The 21,138-nt window shown below is 40.2% G+C and overlaps 1 protein-coding gene across 1 annotated transcript in view; it reads left to right on the forward strand.

Annotated features, from left to right (window-relative positions):
- Taf7l (TATA-box binding protein associated factor 7 like) overlaps positions 1-17,502 on the forward strand; it is a 20,942-nt gene extending 3,440 nt beyond the window's left edge. Inside the window, exons 2-11 of the mRNA XM_048336246.1 lie at positions 1,034-1,167; positions 2,855-2,972; positions 3,185-3,240; positions 6,742-6,783; positions 12,945-13,017; positions 13,810-13,923; positions 14,380-14,592; positions 14,776-14,888; positions 15,456-15,515; positions 17,315-17,502. Of these exons, the coding sequence (XP_048192203.1) occupies positions 1,034-1,167; positions 2,855-2,972; positions 3,185-3,240; positions 6,742-6,783; positions 12,945-13,017; positions 13,810-13,923; positions 14,380-14,592; positions 14,776-14,888; positions 15,456-15,515; positions 17,315-17,359 (968 nt within the window). The 3' untranslated portion in view covers positions 17,360-17,502. The remainder of the gene's footprint in view (positions 1-1,033; positions 1,168-2,854; positions 2,973-3,184; positions 3,241-6,741; positions 6,784-12,944; positions 13,018-13,809; positions 13,924-14,379; positions 14,593-14,775; positions 14,889-15,455; positions 15,516-17,314) is intronic.
- The last annotated feature ends 3,636 nt before the right edge of the window (positions 17,503-21,138 follow it).

Here is a 21,138-nt window from a genome sequence, read left to right on the forward strand (position 1 = left end):
CCCCACCCAGCCCTGCCTTATATCTAGGGCAGGGCCAAGGGGTGTGGCCAGGTGGATTAGGATGTGACCTCAGGGAAAGGGGAGGTAACTGCCTCCAGGTCTGCAGGTTACCCAGGTAACTGGGTGGAGACTTAATGAGGTGGGGGCATCTACATGGAGCCCTCAGGTAGAGGACCTAACAATTATAAGTGGAAAATACAGTGTCTTCCAAGACATTCTATCTTGTAGAATATTCTCCTGAATCATCTTGCGCTAAAAAATATTAATGGTTGTGACGTGGACAGGCTTCAGAGTTCATTGTGTGGCTGGCTGTTGGATAAAATTTAATCATTATATAGCTAAGTAGGTTTTTTTAAAAACTTGAAACTTATTAGCACCATTCCCCGACCACTCCTTCTCTCATACAACCTTTTGAAGACACACACATGTAGTGACCAGTTGAATGCTTGTTAAAATGAATGTATCTAAGTGAATAGAATTTTCTTTTTCTTTCTTTCTTTTGTGCTGAGCCTGGGGTTTGAATTCAGTGCCTGGGGGCAGTCTCTGAGACTTTTTGCTCAAATCTAGTGCTCTATGACTTGAGCCACAACTCCACTTCCAGCTTTTTGGTGGATAATTGGAAAAAAAGTCTCACGACTTTCTTCCCCACGCTGGCTTCCAACCATGATCTTCAGATCTCAGCCTTTTAAGTAGCTAGAATTCCAAGCATGAGCTGCTGGCTCCCAGTTTGAGTTTTCTTCTCAGGACAAAAATGAAATTGTTCTTGTTTTGTCCACATTTAATTAAAAAACAAAATCTTAGCTACTTTTGAGCAAGTGGCAGAAACGGAGGGTGGGGTAAGGAGAGCTCCAAATGCTCTCCCATCTTTTGTCTGGAAGTTACTAACTTCTGTCATTGTAAGAAATAGTAGGTTTCTCTGAAAAACTATTCTGTCCAATGTAAGTCTTCATTATTCAGGAGCTTAACAGTTCACTGAGAAGATGTCAATTTTAATCTTTTTTTGTCAATTTTAATCTTTTCTACTTCATTTTAGCTGATGGGCGCCATGGGATGGTTCAGATAGAAAATGTCCGACTATCTGCTAAGATGGTTGATTTGCCTTGTGTTATTGGAAGCTTGAAAACTCTTGATAAGAAAAGCTTTTATAAAACAGGAGATATTTCCCAGGTATGAACTAATTTTTTTGATCTTCTTGTGCTGATTTCCACAGCAGATTCCAGGGCAAGAGCTGAAGAGATGGCTATGCAGTAACACCTCAGATTACTGTTCATAACCTGGGTGCTGGTGGCTCACACCTGTAATCTTAGCTATTCAGGGAGCTGAAATCTGAGGATCTCTGTTCAAAACCAGCCCAGGCAGGAAAGTCTGTGAGATTCTTATCTCCAATTAACCACCAGAAAACCAGAAGTGGCTCTGTGGCTCAAGTGGTAAAGCACTACACTAGCCTTGAGCTGAAGAGCTCAGGGACAGTGCCCAGGCCCAGAATTCAGCCCTACAACTGACCAAAAAAAAGAATATTGTTCATTAAATAACTAATATTCCAATTATCCCTATAGGGTGAGGAATGAGTTTAACTAACAGAGATGATTAAGCTGAAGTTCTCATCCCCAAACTCTGCTATTAAAGGTTCAAATTCTGCTAGCCTTGAGCAAAAAAAGAAGCCAGGGACAGTGCTCAGGCCGAGTCCAAGGTCCAAGACTGGCAAAAACAAAAAAGAAGAAAGATTGTTTGGGGCTGGGAATATGGCCTAGTGGTAAAGTGCTTGCCTCGTATACATGAAGTCCTGGGTTCGATTCCTCAGCACCACATATATAGAAAAAAAAGCTGGAAGTGGCGCTGTGGCTCAAGTGGTAGAGTGCTAGCCTTGAGCAAAAAGAAGCCAGGGATAGTGCTCAGGCCCTGAGTCTACACCCCAGGACTGGCAACAAAAACAAAAACAAACAAACAAAGGTTCAAATTCGCTCAGGGAAAACTCTCAGAGGTTACAGGCACATTGTAAGGGTAGATTCCAGAAAATCAGGAAGCACTTAAACAGTTTTGGTAAAGGATGTAGGAATGTCCTCACTAAGATAAGTACACACAGGGACTTCTGTCTTTTGACAGGAATTAGTGTAAAAGGTAAAACATTCATTAAAAAAATCCATTCATCTAGAGCTAGTGGTTTTCCACTGGTATCATTCATGCTTCAAGCACACAGTCCCCAAAGATCTCTAGAGTTCCCATCCACATTCTTGCTCTCACATCCTTCACTTGGGAATGGCTGCTGCCATTTCCAATTTCTAGATAGATTGTGCAGGAGCCAGATGTCATAATTCTGGTTCAGTGTTTGATGCTTAACTTTTCCCTACCTTATTTAATTCAAGTAACTCACAGAACCCTCTTTTGCCATTTATAGTGAATTCAATTAATTAAAACACACAAACAGCTAGGATGTTATCCTGAACTTTCGCTAATTCAGTATGTGAACTATGGAGATTTAATTAAGTTGGCTCATATTCATCATCTCTGCTAGTCTTTCTGATTTCTTCCCTAAATCAAAATGCTAAAACAGATGTATATTCAACATATTCCTTCTGCAGTAATAAATATTGTAAATTAAAAAAAATCAGCTTTTTATCACAACGCTACTAGAAGATAAGAGAAAGGGGTGAGGGTAAGAGAAGAAAATGGAGAGAGGTGAAAGGGAAAGAGAAAGGTGAGAGGAAGGGAGACTGTGGATGCATATTACATACTGTTGGTTTTTCTGGCAATATCAAGCATTAGTCTTTTCTGTGCTTCAGGGTTTGTGGTAGTAATTATTTATTACTAACTCAACATTTAAGACCATAGTTAACTTTCTCTTTGTTAAATGTAGATGCTTGTGTGCAGTAATGATGGTATTCAGCCTTCTCCAGAGGAAGCAGCTACTTGTACTAACCCTACTGTAACTGGAAATGAGGAGAAAAAGAAAAAATATGGCTGGAAACATGGTAGTAAGTCACAAACATTTCATTTATTCTAGGTGGTTACGTTTATGTACTGAGTTCTCATTCCCTGTGAATCAAGGACTGCTTGCCTGGTTCATTAGACTCTCAGACACTTGTTATGAAAAGAGTCATGCATAACCTTTCTGTTTATCAAAATCAGAGAGATATGTGACCTCTATTATTCATGTTTATGTTTCATACTGTTGTGTTTATTTTAGTCGCTCCACCACTTAAGAATGTCAGAAAGAGAAGGTTCCGGAAAGTCAAAAGAAAGGTTAGTCTTATGCTACTTGTGTTTCTGCTAGTGAATTAGAAAATGATTGTGGATGAGAAGTAAAAGCGGGAAGTCATTTGGAATTAATTTGTTCATTTATTTGTTCAGTAAACAACTCCAACACTGTATGTTAGCAGTTGTGAATATCTGATGTTTGACCTTATAGGCTAATTAGGGAGCTGGAGTTCATGCTTTTAGTTTTCCTTTGTAAGACAGCTTTAAAAGGAACATGTCTAGAACTTGAGAACTGAGACCTGTGTTTGTATTTTGAATATTACTTCAGGCTGGTAGGAAATTGGGCAGCCTATGGGATTACTATGAGTCTTCCTTCTTTATTAAACTTTTTATTTTGTAGCAACTGTAAGAAATGGCAGAGAGATGCCATGTACTTTAATTCTCAGTTTTCTCATTGGAACATTTTGTAAAACTATAGTACAATATTACAAGCAGGCAGTTGACATTATTGAAAGTCATCAATCTCATTCAAATTTCTCATTTATTTGTACACACGTGTATGTGTATGGTTAGTTCTGTGCAGCTGTGTGTGTGTGTGTGTGTGTGTGTGTGTGTGTGTGTGTGTGTGTGTCAGTACTAAAGCTTGAATTCAGGCTCTGGGTGCTGTCCCCAAGCTTTTCCACTTAAGGCTGACACTCTACCACTTGAGCCACAGCTCCATTTCAGCTTTTTGGTGGTTAATTAGAGATGAGTCTCATGAACTTTCTGCCCAGGCTGGCTTCAAATCACCATCTTCAGATCTCAGACTTCTGAATAACTATGATTAAGGTGTGAGCCACTAGCACCTGGCCATTCTGTGCAGCTTTATCCCATGCGTAGGCTCATATGCACCTATTCAGTTAAGGTACTAAACAATTCCATTATCTCTTGTCTTGTCCTTAAGTAATCATACTTACCTCCCTCCTGTCTTACACCTCTAGTCCTTAGAACCTGGAAGTTATTAATCATTCTTCATCTCCATAATTTTACCATTTGTAGAATGTCACATAAATCAAATCATATAGTATATAACATCTGAGAGTAGCTTTTTCTCCACTCAGAATAATTCCCTTTATATCCATGCAAGTTTTTGTATTTATCAGTACTTTTTTTCTGTTTGTCATTGTTCCTTTTTTTATTACTGAGTAGCATTCCATGGTATGAAAGTACTAGTTTGTTTAACTGTGTACTCATTAAAAGACATCTGAGCTGCTTTCAATTTTTGACTAGTGTAAATAAGGATACAAACAGGTATTTGCATGAATTTTTATTTCTCTGGGATAAATGTCCAGGTAGGTATTACTGAGTTATGTGCTAGTTACATGTCTAGCTTTAAAACTGGCATGCTGTTTTTATAAGAAGTCTCTACCTACCATTTTATATTCCTGACAGTTATATGTGAGTGGCCAATGTTCTCTACCAGCATTAAGTGTTACCACTATATTTTAACCTTAGCCATTCTAATAGCTATAGTGAGCTCATTGTGGTATTAATTTGCATTTCTCTGCTAATGACATTGAATATCAGTTGTGCTTATTGTCCATCTATATATACACTTTAGTGAAGTATCTGTTCATGCCTTCTGCCCATTTTCTAAATTGACTTTTTAGTTGTTTAGTTTTAAGGGTTCTTTTAATATTCTGTATCCCAGTATTTTGTCAAGTGTATTGTTTTTCAAATACCTTTTTCCTGCTTATAGCTTGCCTCTTTATCCTTGTTAAAGGATATTTTAGAGGGAAAATCATTTTCAAGTGTTTTGTTTTGTTTTGCCAGTCCTGGGGCTTGAATTTAAAGGCTGTGTACTGTCCCTGGCTTCTTTTTGCTCTAGGCTAGCACTCTACTAGTTGAGCCAGAGCAGTTCTGGCTTTTTCTTTTTACGAAGTGCTGAGGAATCGAATCCAGGGCTTCATGCATGGTAGACAAACACTCTACCGCTCAGCCACATTCCCGGCCCCTGTTTTTAGTTTTTAGTTTTTTTTTAAATTTGTTTGTTTTTGTTGCCAGTCCTGGTGCATGGACTCAGGGCCTGAGCACTGTCCCTGGCTTCTTTTTGCTCAAGGCTAGCACTCTACCTCTTGAGCCACAGCGCCACTTCCGGCTTTTTTCTATATATGTGGTGCTTGAGGAATTGAACCTAGGGCTTCATGTATACAAGATGAGCACTTTACCACTAGGCCACATTCCCAGCCCCTGTTTTTAGTTTTGATGAGATCCAATTTATTACTTTTTTCTTTTAAGGGTTTTTATTTTGGGTGAGATCCTGAAGATTTTAAGTTTTAATTTCATATTTAAGAATGCGATCAGGCTGTGAATGTGGCTTAGTGGTAGAGTGCTTGCCTAGCATGCATGAAGCCCTGATGATTCTTCAGTACCACGTAAGCTGAAAGCCGTAAGTGGCGCTGTGGCTCAAGTGGTAGAGTGCTAGCCTTGAGCATAAAGAAGCTCGGGGACAATGCCCAGGCCCTGAGATGAAGACCCAGGGCTGCCAAAAAAAAAAAAAAAAAAGAAAGAAAGACTGGGCTGGGGATATGGCCTAGTGGCAAGAGTGCTTGCCTCATATACATGAGGCCCTGAGTTCAATTCCTCAGCACCACACATACAGAAAATGGCCAGAAGTGGCGCTGTGGCTCAAGTGGCAAGGTGGTTGCCTTGAGCAAAAAGAAGCCAGGGACAGTGCTCAGGCCCCGAGTCCAAAGCCCAGGACTGCCCCCCCCCCAAAAAAAAGGACTGCAATCAACTTCTTAAGTTTTATGAAGTATGAGTTTTTCTGACCAGTGGGTCACACCTGTAATTCTACCTACTCATGAAGTGAGATCTGAGAATCATAGTTTGAAGCCAGCCTGGTGAGGATTGTCCATGAGACTCTTATTTCCAATTAACCATCCAAAAGCCAAAAGTATGACTGTGGCTCAAGTGGCAAAGTGCCAGCCTTGAACAAAATAGCTAAATGATAGTGTCTGTCCCTGGCTTCTTTTTTGCTCAAGGCTACCACTTTACCACTTGAGCCACAGTGCCACTTCTGGCTTTTTCTGTTTATGTGGTACTGAGGAATTGAACCCAGGGTTTCATGCATGGTAGGCAAGCACTCCACCACTAAGCCACATTTCCAGCCCATTTCTGGGCTTTTTCTTTGGTTCCACTGATCAATGTATGACTCTCTCCACTGATAGATACCACAATGTGATAGGTCTTAAAATCAGAAAATTGATTGCTTCTACTTTATTTTTATTTTTCAAGATTGTTGGAGCCATTTTAGAGTCTATACCTTCCATTGCAATTTTATAATTAACTTTTCTATGGCTAGAAAGAATGCTGGAATTTAAAATATAAGGATATTATAGATCAGTTTGCGGAGAGTTGATATCTTTACTGTGTCTTTTCCCAGCTAATATCTGTTAACAGCATTTATTAAGTGCCTACTAAGTATAAAACCAAGTATAGTTGTAGAGCTTTTTAAACATTACTAAAATATAGCAATTATAACTTCATTGTTTACTTTATTCATAGGTCCCTGAGGCCAAGTCAGCTGAGGAAATGAGCTTTTTTGAGGTAAAGCAATCACAGTGTACTTCACTCCTTTAATTTCATGTGTTTTATTTAGTAGCTCACTAGGTTTAAACAAATCAAATAAATTACAAAGCTTTTGGATCTTACCTCTAACCCTTGCTCAGGGTATATGTATGTAAAAAATGCATAGCCTGGATTTTATTCACTGAGAAGTGCATTCATTATTTAGTGTTCAAAAACCCCTAGAGAAAAAGATACCATTTAGTCAGTGGTCCTGAGTATTACAAGCTGATTTGTTCTCTAATTTTATATTCAAAGCTTTCTTTGGAGGCTATGGTCCACTTTTATTAGTAGTTGTGTGCAGTGGCTTATATCTACACAATCTCAATTTCTATTTGTAGAATGATGAACTGGTTGCTTTAAGACAATTGTCTAAAAGAAGAGTCATGGGAAAACACCTACTTAAGATCCAGTTTTTATAGGAACATCTCTTGAATTAAAGATTTGGGGAAGTAGCTCTGAGGTTCAGAATAAAAAAATAAAATGTTTCAAGTGATTTAATTGGAGAAAATAAGCTTACTAAACAAAAATATAAAAATTCTTTCATAAATAGCACTCTCTTAAGTAGAAATTTTAAGGCTGGGTGCTAGTGGCTGTAATCCTAGCTACTGAGGAGGGTGAGATTTGAGGATCATGGTTCGAAGCCAGCCTGGGCAGGAACATCCACGAGACTCTAATTTCCAATAAACTACTTAGAAAAAGCTGGAAGTAGCACTGTGGCTCAAGTGGTAGAGCAGTAGCCTTGAGTACAAAGAGGTTCAGGGACCGTGCCCAGGCCCTGAGTTCAAGTCCCAGTGTTGTGCCAAGTCACAAGACCACCACCAAGAAGACCACCGAGACTCAGACATTCCGAAATGCAATAGCAAGGCAAGAATTTATTTAAGCGAGGCCGCGGCCCAGGCCTTGTCCTACCCACCGACACAGTGGAGGTTAGGAGGAAGCCCGAGCTGCGATTACACAGGGCTTATAAAGGCAAAAGACAAAGTTACAGCAATCAGGTGTTTAAGCAAGCAAGATTACGGGTACAAATCTGACTGGCTCAGGGCTCGAGGCATTCTAGGGGCAGTTAGAGTTAAGCATTCCCAGTGGTTAGAGTTCTTGACTGGCTGGGCCCTAATAAGCTTGTCCTGGGTTTGTTCACAGGGCCTGCTTATCTCAGGTTCACGTGGCAAAGTGGGGTTCGTGTGGTAAAGTGGGGCCTGGCTTCAAAGTCTGGCACTTCATTTCACCCCTTCTGATAGGTAACTCAAGAACCAATTGTGGTTCTCCTTGCTTAGTCTGATTCTGACTGAGAATCGGTCATAACAAATGTGACAGATAAACATAGTTTTACACCGAAGCCCCAATTCTGACCCTATTTATATTATAGCCAATTTGATTGCATACTCACTTTAGGGATTGTCTTTCTCACTTTTAGCATGCCAAAACCTTTTAATCTAAAGGAAACATTTTTGTTTTCTCTCTAAAGTCTTTCCTTATATTCTTTTATAATCTGTGTCTTATAAAATGTAACATATCCCCACTCACACCATCTTTTTTTTTTTTTTTTTTTTGGCCAGTCCTGGGCCTTGGACTCAGGGCCCGAGCAGTGTCCCTGGCTTCTTCCCGCTCAAGGCTAGCACTCTGCCACTTGAGCCACAGCGCCGCTTCTGGCCGTTTTCTGTATATGTGGTGCTGGGGAATCGAACCTAGGGCCTCGTGTATCCGAGGCAGGCACTCTTGCCACTAGGCTATATCCCCAGCCCCTCACACCATCTTTTACTTCCTCATCAGTGACTTACTGGAACATTCTGTGACAATTTACTTTTTAAATCCCTTTCTTATCCAGAGGAAACACTTTCTCTATCCTTTTCTCCAAGGCTTTCTATATTAACCTTCCTCTTTACATTTCCTGGGGCTTCTTTGCTGCTAGAGTTTTAAACTGTCTACATTTTCTGGTTTATCTCAACTACATCAAGGCAATTTACTGTGACTCCACGCACAGGCTACTCCTAAGAAGCCAGACCAGAGTCAACTATCATAAGTCAACTATTCTATATCTATATTTTATAGTCTATATCCATATTCTATATCTATGTTCTATATATTTTATATCTATACTCTATATCTATATTCTATATCATGAGCCAACTATTCTAGAGTAGATTTCTCCAGTTTCTAGTTCCTCCAAGTGCCTAAGGTTGGCCAGTGGCATCTGTAAGATTCACCCCCAGGAGGGCTCCATGAAGATGCCCCCAGCTAGTTTAAATCTCTGTCTGGTTACCTTGGTACCTGGCACTCCTGATGGCAGTTACCTCCCTCTCTTCTGAGGTCATACCCTAATCCATCTGGACACATTTTAATACTCTTGGACATACCTCCACCCCAGGCTTTGCCTGGAAGTGACTCTCCAGCCTGTCATACATGCTTTGAATTTAGCAGCAGGCCAGTCTGCTTGAAAATTTCTTACAATAAGTTTTAGCAGATCCAAAATACTTTCCAGCAGAAATCAGCTGCGTGTGATAAGAGTCTCATCTGAAGATGTAGATTCTTGGGGCTGGGGATATAGCCTAGTGGCAAGAGTGCCTGCCTCGGATACACGAGGCCCTAGGTTTGATTCCCCAGCACCACATATAAAGAAAACGGCCAGAAGCGGCGCTGTGGCTCAAGTGGCACAGTGCTAGCCTTGAGCGGGAAGAAGCCAGGGACAGTGCTTAGGCCCTGAGTCCAAGGCCCAGGACTGGCCAAAAAAAAAAGAAAAAAAAAGATGTAGATTCTTTCAGATGACTGTTGACTCTCCTTGATCCTCACTCAAATGCAATGGGCAGGGGCCATGGTAGTGTCAGGCAGCAGTGGCTCCTAGTGGTACCAGTAGAATGTCACCCCTTCTGGGTTACCTGCAACTTACTCCATAGACTGGTTAGAGAAGCTTAACCTAAGTTAACCTAAAGCCTAACTTTAGTCAAATTTCCTAGTATTTTCCTGATTCCTTCTTAAGCACACTAGCTTTTGCAGGCTGGCACATTACTGAAATTCAAGACAGCTTTAGGCAATCAATGGCTCTTGGGTCATTTTGCCAGGACAGTAAGTTTAAATCAGATATTTCCAATAAGGCTAGGATTTTTTTTTTAAAGCCAACATAGGTGGCTTGGCCTGTAACCATTTCTCACAGGTGCAGTCTATACTGTTACCTCTGTTTTCCATGCCTCTAGTTTATCCTGCCTCATCTTCCCAAAAACAACTCTGGTCCCTTGGTCCTAAAAGGGGAGGCTGATGGGCGAAGATCATCCATCTTCTGTAACTTCTTCAGGCTGACTCAGGGGCGTTGACCTTACCTAGCCAGGAACCTATAACCTTAGTCTACTTTACCAAGGGGCTGCAGGATCAGATGTCCATTAGGAGCTTTACTTCAAACTGGAAATTACATTCAACAGTTTAACTTTCAACTATACAGACTTCTTTTGGGGCTACCTCAGTGTAGCCTTTTAACATTCTAGTTTGTAAAAGCTTTTTCCTGACTGGCTGGGGAACTGATTTCTGATGACTTCACAGATCTCAGTAAGGACACAATCTCAGGTCTCTTTCCTGAACAGATGTATCAGCTTAAAATTCTCACTGCCAGTCAGAGCTTTGAGTAGATGCGGGGGTTGGGATTTTAAATTATCCTCTCATTTGACAAACTTATCCTTACTACCCACTATCACAGATGACTGGCAAGTTCCTGCCCAGTAGATATGGGCATTAGAAAGGCATGCTTACGAACTATTTTTCTAGGACTTTCTGGCTTTGATTAACTTTTGAAAGGCCAAACAGGAGTGACTCTAGGAACTGACACCATCTCTGCCATCCAAGCAGTGGCTTACTGCCTCTGGATGCTCCATCACTTTTGTCCCAGGAGAAGTGACTTTCCACTGGACTTGGACTCAGGGCCTGAGTGCTGTCCCTCAGCTATCCAGCTCAAGACTAGCACCCTACCACTTTTGAGCTCCTGAAATGGCAATTAAACATTTTGGTAGCCATAATTCTCCTTTTCTCACATTGCAATAATCATTTAGGACAATTTTCTATAGCCTTTTTATTAACCTCTGCATTAACACTAACACAACACTTTAGCTTTTCCTTTGGGCTTCTTGTTTCAAAAGCGCCTCTTTTTTTAACTTTAGTCCCAGTTACTGCATGGCATGAAGACCTTTGAACTCAAATGACAATTTTTCCTTAATGCAAGAATTACAATTACAGAATTAGAAATACTTATCCATTCAGCTTTACAATAAGTTAGTGAGAAACGTTGACCCATTTTGCCATTTCTTCCTACATACATAGAGTTAATGAGAGTTTATTTCTATCCCCATTAGTTTAATATATATCCTTTAAAATCCAAATTACAAAAATAGCATAGGAATCGAATCACATCAAATAAACTTTCTAACCATTTAGTACCTCTCAAGGTACCACAAGGTTTCCAAAGTTCACCTGAAAACAAAAGAGACAAAAGAGAGGCCTTCATTGGCCTGTCCTACTCCATAGGGCTTAATGAGTTCACGCCAGCTTGCTCTTTGTTAAATCAAGTCTTAATTTATTAAGATACCCACTTTTTTTTACTGCTAATTAAAGAACCCTGAGAAATCCTTTTTTAACTCTAGTTTCTTCTTAAAACAATGCAATAATCTTTTAAAGCATTTGGTAATGCCCAAACATGATGATCATTTGAATTTAAACTTAAACTTAGCTTTGCATCATACTGCAGTCTTGAACATGTTCACACGCTGGTTCTGAGCTATCTCCTTAACCTCCCTCTAGTGAGCTAGGATCAAGTCTAGAGGGATAGATGAAGGTTCCCATGATAGAACGTTACCCATAGCTCTGATCAGATGTTCGGTCCAAAAGGCTACAGAAAACAAAACAACTATAACAATATAAAAGGAGGAAAATACAGGCAAGAACAAGAAAAAGAAAAACTGGAGATTTCCCAAATTGGCCCACACAACCTTCCTGCAGGGTGCAGAAGGAGTGGACTCAAATTGGAAGCGGGGCTCCAGAGGTCCCCCTTCAAGGACAAGAACAAGAAAAACTGGAGATTTCCCAAATTGTCCCACACCACCTCCTGCATGGGTGCAGAAGGAGTGGACTCAAGTCGAAAGCGGGGCTCCAGAGATCCCCCTTTAAGAACAAGAACAAGAACAAGGAAAAGAAAAACTGGAAATCTCCCAAATTGGCCAACACAACCTTCCTGCAAGGGTGCAGAAGGGGTGGACTCAAATTGAAAGTGGGGCTCCAGAGATCCCCCTTTAAGGGTGGAGAGTCTGGGGCATCCCCCAGTCTTCCCAGGATTGCTGAGTAAGCGCATCTGCTTCAACAACCCCTTCAAGAAATAAGCAAAAGCAAAACAGATAAACAGACGCATTACAAGACAAATGAACGCGCTGTTTTCTTACCTTCGGAGTCTGGGGTCTCGGGGGTCTGTGGGGCCATCCCGGACGAGCGCCCAAATGTTGTGCCAAGTCACAAGACCACCACCAAGAAGACCACCGAGACTCAGACATTCCGAAATGCAATAGCAAGGCAAGAATTTATTTAAGCGAGGCCGCGGCCCAGGCCTTGTCCTACCCACCGACACAGCGGAGGTTAGGAGGCAGCCCCAAGCTACGATTACACAGGGCTTATAAAGGCAAAAGACAAAGTTACAGCAATCAGGTGTTTAAGCAAGCAAGATTACGGGTACAAATCTGACTGGCTCAGGGCTCGAGGCATTCTAGGGGCAGTTAGAGTTAAGCATTCCCAGTGGTTAGAGTTCTTGACTGGCTGGGCCCTAATAAGCTTGTCCTGGGTTTGTTCACAGGGCCTCCTTATCTCAGGTTCACGTGGCAAAGTGGGGTTCGAGTGGTAAAGTGGGGCCTGGCTTCAAAGTCTGGTACTTCACCAGGACTGGAAAAAAAAAGCCAAGAAAGATGGTACAGTTCTGTGTTCAAGCCCCAGTAATGGTGACTCCTGCATGCATATACACACTCATGTGCAAACACACACACACGTAAAACTGGTGGTTGGATAAGTATCTAACAAGACCTAATTAATTTGAATTCATTGGTTTATAGGAACTGGGTACTTCTCCAAAACACAAGTGGTTAAATGAGGGTAGTAGTAGTTCCTCCCAAACCCTGCTTCAGTTCATTGACTCTCCAGAAGTGGAAAAGGAAGTGAAGAGACTGCTCTTTTCTGATGCTGAAGCCATTAATATACGTATCCTTTATATCAAATATTTTCTCTACTGTCTTTTCCACCCAATATGCATGTAATGATAAATTTAGGGTTTGTTTTTTGCAGGCTGAAGATCAAATTCAGGACCTGGCTAAAGCAAGCTTTGACCACTGAGTGACATTCTCAGCCTTCACTTCTGTTATTTAATGACAATTTTGGTGTGTAGAGAACTTAGAAGTTTTAGAAATGTTACTTTTCTATACCAGTATCAGGGCTTGAACTCATGCTCTTTTTCCACTTGCTTGTTCATAGCATATACACTACTGCTTGAGCTATACTTCCAGTCTGGCAGTTTACTCATTAATTAGGGATGGAATCTGGCAGACTTTTCTGCCTGGCTGGCTTGGAAACTCGATCCTCCAGATCTCAGCCTACTGAGAGGCTAAAAACAGTAAATAAAAACAGTAAATACATGTTATAGAAATGTATTTGCTTGTTTAATTCATTATAAGGCACTTTTCCACTCTAGAAATTTGGATAGAAGTGGCCTAAAGTTGAACTACATTAAATAACAGGTTTTTTTTGCCAGTCCTGGGGCTTGAACTCAGAGCCTGGGCACTGACCCTGAGCATCCTTTTGTTCGAGGCTAGCACTCTACTACTTGAGTCACAGTGTCACTCCCAGCCTTTTCTGTTTATGTGGTATTGAAGAATCAAACCCAGGGCTTCATGCACAATCCCAGCCCTAAATAACATTTTTAGTATAATAACCTCTTTCTTTCAGCTGTATCCTCTCCTTTCCTGCTGTTTTTTCCTTGACTACCCCTCCTTTTAGGATGGGAAGTTGTTGCTGATGAAGAAAACAAGGAAACAGAATTTCAAAGATGCCTTTCAGACTCTCCGGTATCTCCAGGAACTGGTGACTATAAGGAGGATTATAGCTTATCAGGTATTTAGTAAAAGCAGAACTGGCGCTTCCCGTAGGTCAAATGCTAACTATGTGTGAGGTTATTCTCTATAAATTCACAGGATAAATCATGAAAAAGGATGCTTTTTCCCCTCTTGCCTGTTATTGGTCCCCTAGTTGGAATTCTAATTTCCCTTCCATCCTAGGTATTCAATTCCCTAAGTAGCTTGAGATATTTGCTTTCTATTTCCTGCCATTGTTTCACAAAGGGAATCATTTTCCTGTTAGAAAATTGATTTATAAAATTCTCTATAACATATGAAACTGTAACCTCTCTGTACATCAGTTTGATAATAAAAATTTGAAAAAAAATTTTTAAAAACTCTTAAAAAATTCTCTGGCTGCCTAATGCATTTTAGGGTAAGGAATAAATTCGTCTGGGCTGGGAGTCATTTGCAGAGCTTCAGGTAATTTCAACTTTTTGCTCAAAATCAATAGAATATGAGAGACTGCGGAAGATGTTCAGTGATTCTAGTAGTACCAGTGAAGATGATGGTAAATATGAGAAAGATGAGAAGGATGATGATGATGAACTCATAGAGGTGGAAGAAGAGGAAGACGATGGTTTTGAAGAGGATCAAGAAAGGATGCTACAAGCCAGAATTCTCGAAGTCAAGAAGTATGAAAGAATAGAAGATATCTGTGAGCTAGGTAAGTCAGTGAAAAACACAAAGGTATTGGATGGGATGGGTAGCAGAGCTAAAGACTAACTCCTGATATGTGTTAAATACAAGACTAAGTTTGAGAAGTTCTTGATCAGAACTTGATTTGGATCTTTGTTCTTTAGTTTAGGCTGTATGTAGTTACATAAAAGTCTCACTCTACCTTTGTTAGTTTTGGAACTTCAGAAGCAGATTTATTTTAAGGAGAAAAAACTGCAAAGAATTCAGAGCAAAGCAGAAAGGCAGAAGACTATCATCAAGAAAGTGGATAATCTGCTCCTCAAGGTAAGTTCTCTTATTGATTGCCATTGATGACATCCACATCTCATTTTGAAAATCCCATCCTTGTATTTTCACTCTGGTCATCTTATGGAATGGTCTTGTCCATTCATGAACCTAAACCCCTTAGAAAGCGTCAATAAAGAACTAGTGCACAGTGTATAAAATAAAATAGGGTAGTTTTTATGACCAAATCATCTAAAAAGGACACTCTTGTATGATTGACAGTTTTCTGTCTTTTTTTGGTTGTGGGACTTGAACTCAGGGCCTGGATGCTGTCCCTGGGCTTCTTTGTGCTCAAGGCTAATGTTTTACCACTTGAGCCACAACTCTACTTCCAGTTTTTGAGTGGTTACTTGGAGATAAGAGTCTCAGGGGGCTTTTCTGCCTGGGTTTGTCGTCAAACCATGATCCTCAGATCTCAGCCCCCTGAGTAGCTAGGATTATAGGCATGAGCCACCAGCTCCTGGCTGATTGACAGTTTTCTTATCAAATTATTCAACATAATTTATATCCAGTTGTTCCCTTTCCTTTGACACACAGAATTCATTGTTCATACAATTTATTTTCCAGGCTCATTTGCATTCTGTGCTGGAACAGCTTAGGTTACAGGAAAAGGAAAGGCAGAATCAGGTGAGAATTTTTTTTTTTTTTGCCAGTCCTGGGGCTTGGACTCAGGGCCTGAGCACTGTCCCTGGCTTCTTTTGCTCAAGGCTAGCACTCTGCCACTTGAGCCACAGTGCCACTTCTGGCTATTTTCTGTACATGTGGTGCTGGGGAATTGAACCCAGGGCTTCATGTATAGGAGGCAAGCACACTTGCCACTAGGACATATCCCCAGCCCCGAGAAATATGTTTTAAAATAAGAATATATTTGCTGCAAAGAACCTTGCCCCCAGTCTCATTTGTGTCTTTTCATCTTAGAAGAATAGGGGTAAACAAATCCTCTAAAGAAAATAGCAGGATGGATCTCTATGGAGTGAAAAGTGCTGAATGTACAGTGAGGAATGATATACAATACTTGTCCTCAATAAAGAACTAACAGTCTACCTGCAAAGATTGACAATAAAGAAGTTATCGTACAAACATGAATATACAAACTGTAAGAAAGTACTTTGAAGAAAAAGAAAGTCATTGTTATTAGAATAAAGAGAATCCTGAATTTAGTTGGTAGATCATGACAAACCTCTTTGAGGGAGAGCGACATTTAAAGGCTAGGTCTCAAGTGTACAGCCAGGCAGAGAGTGAGATGAACAGCCTGTGGGTGGAGCATATTTGATGTCCCACAAGGGAAATAAATTTGGTCTCATGGAAAAACTGAAATATTTAAAACATGGAAGAGATTATCCTAACAAAAGGGTGGGAAAAGTAGGCACAAGTCATAGCAGTTCTTTGCAGGCTATGATAAGGAAGATGGGTTTTAGTCTTAAATGGGCTTACAGAGGGCTGGGAATATGGCCTAGTGGCTTGCCTCGTATACATGAAGCCCTAGGTTTGATTCCTCAGCACCACATATATAGAAAATGGCCAGAAGTGGCGCTATGGCTCAAGTGGCTTTGAGCAAAAAGAAGCCAGGGACAGTGCTCAGGCCTTGAGTTCAAGGCCCATGACAGGCAAAAAAAAAAAAAAAAAGAACTTAAATGGGCTTAAAGAGGCCCTTGAAGAGTTTGTGAGCAGAGGAATAACATCTAAGTTAAACTTTAAAAAATTACCCTAGGGGCTGGGAATGTGGTTTAGAGGTAGAGTGCTTGCCTAGCATGCATGAAGCCCTGGGTTCCTCAGTATCACATACACAGAAAAAGCTGGGAGTGGCATTGTGGTTCAAGTGGTAGAGCACTAGCTTTAAACCAAAGGAGCTCAGGGACAGTGCCTAGGCCCTGGGTTCAAGCCCCAGGATTGGAAAAAAATTACCCTAGGGCTGATGGGTGTAGCTTACTTGGTACTATGCCTATGCATAGCCCTGAGTTCAAATACCAGTATTGAAAAACAAAATAGTTTGCTGGTCATGGTGGCTCCTGCCTGAGATTCTAGCTACTCAGGAGAGTGAGATTAGTAGCATTATGGTTTGAGACCAGCTAGCAGACAAGTTTGGGAGGCCCAGTCTTAATCAATATCTGTGTGTGGTAAGGCCTACTTGTCATCCATCCTAGGTACAGTACTTATCATACCATAAAATGAGAAGATTGTGGTCTTCGGGTATAGGCCCAATATGTCCTGGAATAAACAAGACCATATTATTTTTTTTAAAAAAAACAGTGCAAAAAAGAGTCGATGTGGTGCTATCTTTGGAATATTATAAGACAAAGGTAATCTTATAAATTCCAAGTGACAATCATTCTTTTGAGCTTATGTGAGGAAATACTAAATGAAGTAATAAAACTTAAGTTTTTTTGATGAATTGTTCATGTTTTTCTGCCTTTCCTTGCTTGCAGCTCTTTTTCCTTCAGGAACAATTGAGATACTTTCAGAAGAAGTGAGAAGAGTTCACCATCTAGTCTGAAGATGAGGTGAAACTGATGTTTCTTATGATGAATCAGTTGCATTTGTTTTTTTTTTTAAATCTTTTTTTTTACTAGTTATAATGTGTTCAAAGATCATTGTCATTTAGATGAGGACAGTACACAAATGTAATAGCTTTGAAGATCCCACTCATAGCAACTATGAGACTGCTTCTCTTTGTCAATTTGAGAATTAGATATGTTGCCTCTGTGCTGTACTGCCTATTAGATCATTCTCACCTGTGCTTATCAAAGGCAGACAGTCTATCCTAGAAGGCCATACAGCTGATTTGCATATTTCAAAACATTTTTAAGATCTTTTATTTGTTTTAAGTATTTCATAGAACAAAGAAAATCTCACTTGATTTCTGAACAAAGGAAAAAAATCAGTCCATTCTTATCAAGGGCTAGGACCTGCTACAATTTGAGTGCCTGCCTCTCTGTAGTTAATATTACGTTGTGTCCTGCCTTTGTTCAGATAAAAGCTGTTCTCCCACTCTGAGATAACTTCTTGTTGCTTATCTGTATTCTCTTGTGTAATTACAACTGTGGTTGGTTGTTATTCATTAGCTAAAGAAATGGTTAGGATAAAGTGAAGAAATTCTGAGCTGTTCTTTTTTTTGAGCTAACCTGCAAAAGAAAATAAAGAATAATCCAAAAGCTTATAATACCTATGAAAACTTGTTTTAAAGCCTGAGTTGTTTTGGGGTGTTTTTAAAGTTACATTATTATGATTTTATGGTGTGTTCTTAAGCAATAAAAATAATTTTAAAAATCCTTTTAAATGCTATCAACTTTTTTGGGAGGGATGTTGGAAAGGTTTTACATATGCTAGGCAAGTTCTCTGCCTCTGGGCTAAATCCCCAGCCCCTAATTGCTGTCATTTTTTTTCTTGTCTTTTTTGCTAGTCCTAGTCCTTGAGCACTGTCCCCGAGCCTCTTTCTTCTCAAGGTTAGCACTCTTATCACTTGACCCACAGCTCCACTTCCAGATTTTTTTGAGTAGTTAATTGGAGATTAAAAAAAAGTCTCACAGGGACTTTTCTGCCCGGGCTGGCTTTGAACCACAGTCCTCAGATCTTAGCCTCCTGCGAAGCTAGGATTACAGGTGTGAATCACTGGCACCCCACTGCTGTCATCTTCTTAAACATACTTAAAGAAGAAACATACCAAAACGAGACAAGAGAAATCTCTGTCTAGGTTCATCCAGGCTGATGTAACAAAAATATAGCAGGGTAATTTATAAACAATATGTTTATGTTCATAGTTCTAAAGGTTGGAAGTCCAAAATTAAGGCATTGGCTACTGTAATATAGCCCAGAATGACAAACAGCTTATTTGTATATGTGTGCTTCAAAGACACTGCTATCTTGGGCAACCTTACCATGACAAGAGAGGCAAACAGGCTCCCTCCAGCCTCTTACAGGGGCACTTTTCATTATTGAGTGACCCTGGTCACCTCCCTGAGTTTCACCCATTAGGATCAACACATTGCAGGTGATGTTTTATGTGAATTTTTGGGTCACATTTTTTTTGGGGGGGGGCAGTCCTGGGGCTTGGACTCAGGGCCTGAGCACTGTCCCTGGCTTCTTTTTTCTCAAGGCTAGCACTCTGCCACTTGAGCCACAGCACCACTTCTGGCCATTTTCTGTATATGTGGTGCTGGGGAATCTAACCCAGGGCCTCATGTATATGAGGCAGGCACTCTTGCCACTAGGCTATATCCCCAGCCCTGGGGTCACATTTTAACCATAGCATTTTTTTACACTACCAAATAAAGTTTTATTATCTTTTAGTGGTTCTACATAGGAGTTCCCATTCGACAAATTAGTTTTTGAACACAATGCTTCTTGAGCGATCTTACTCTTTCCAAATCCATTTTAAGGATAGAAAGAAGTATATAAAAATAGCATAAAATTTGTATCAAGGGCATTTTGTAAAGAATACTGAAGTGAAAAAAAAGATTTTGGATTTATATGATAGGACCTAGCAATGATAGTTGCTATTAGGAAATTATAACACTATTGTCAAATAAATTCATCCAGGTTATAATTTTTCCATTGAATGCCTATTTTAAAATCATAGAATTTTATAATTAGGAAATGACAAGATGACTTTCCTTCCAAAGAAGCATAAGTTCTAAAGAATGAAGCAAACCAAAAGATACAGAGGAGTGATACAAATGGCACCTCCAGTATTTGGATTGATTTATGGTGGAATGAACATGAAGTTGCAGTCCCAGTTCTGCCACTTCCCTTGGGCAAACCCTATACCTCTTAGGCACTCCTACTTCCATAGTAAGGGTAGTAATGCATATCACCATGAAGCATCCAAGGGTTTTCTAGAAGTATCCCAGCTAGCCACAGATGTGGTTGTAATTGACAAAAAGGTACTGCTCTAGGAAACATACTCCTATTCTCACTATGCTTCCCTAGCTTCCTTAGTCTGTATAATAGAACATGTTTTACATCTGTTTCTGTCCCAGCCCCCTGCTTTATCTGGAGTGGCTTAGCTTTGTTTCAGACTGGCTCTTCTTCAACCTTCTACTTCTGACATTCAATCCCCTTTTCTAATTCTCTCCCTTTATTCTCAATTTTTAAAAGAATTCTGGGTTTCTGAAAAAGAAAGAAAAACATTTTTGTGTAGTGCTGGGGATTAAGCTTTGCACATGCTAGACAAGCCCAAGACAAACATCAAAACTGGGATCGTAACTACATACTCATTCTATTACATGATAATTCAACCCCAAATTACTACAGGTGGCATCTAGGAGTGAGCAAAATAGAAGACTCTCATAGATCTCTGTACAATATTATAGCCCAAGAGCAGCCAGAGCACTGCTGAGTTGCAGGATGATGGGCCAGACAACTTGAGGGGGAGTTAGTGAGTATTCATTGCCTTTCTGCCCCCTCTGCTGCCACTTTTCAATGTAACCCAGGGGAACTGTATCACCACTTTCCTCCTCATCAGCTTTGCTGCTGACTCTCCACCCTTCATGAACATATGGATGTGCATATAGATGTGCACACACATCTCATGAAGTTTTGTTTTACTATAACTCAGTGATAGGCAGTCTTGTGAGAGATGACTACAAGACTGTTCTTCATTTGCTGGCTACTATGTTGTAATTTCTCATCTGCCTCCCATATTTTCATAAGGTTTAGGGCTTTCTGCTGGGTGGATTAGCTATAACCCATAAAATTGCTCTACTGGTGTGCTCTCAACTACTCAACCCCACATCATCCCATCAGTCATACTGCAAGTCATTCTGTGAGGTAATGGACCTAGGGAGTTGATACTATCACTAATTTCCCCTTCACCACCTCTAGGATTAATAAGCTATCTGGATATATCTGGATGTCTGGTGTGGGAGGGGGTGTGTGTGGGAGGGTACTGGAGCTTGAGCCCAGGGCCTAGGCTCTGTCCCTGAGCTGCTTTTGCTTAAGGCTAGAGATGTCCACTTGGGCTTTTTGGTAGTTTTTTTTATTGTAAATAAGAGTTTTATGGAGTGTTTTGCCTGTGCTGGCTTTAAACCACAATCCTCAGATCTCAGCCTCTTGAAAAACAGGGACTACAGACATTAGCCACTAGTCTGGCTTGGATGTTTGGTTTTTATCACCAGATGATTTCCTTACAATTCTGAAGATATAGTTTTAAGACCATAAAATATCTTAGCAATTATTTTAATTAATAATATTAATGGATTGTATGTTAAAATAATATTATTTGGTTATTAATTTTTTTACGTTTAAACTATTT

Source organism: Perognathus longimembris, chromosome 28 (genome assembly GCF_023159225.1).
Source record: "Perognathus longimembris pacificus isolate PPM17 chromosome 28, ASM2315922v1, whole genome shotgun sequence".
In the NCBI taxonomy this organism is placed as follows: Eukaryota; Metazoa; Chordata; class Mammalia; order Rodentia; family Heteromyidae; genus Perognathus; species Perognathus longimembris.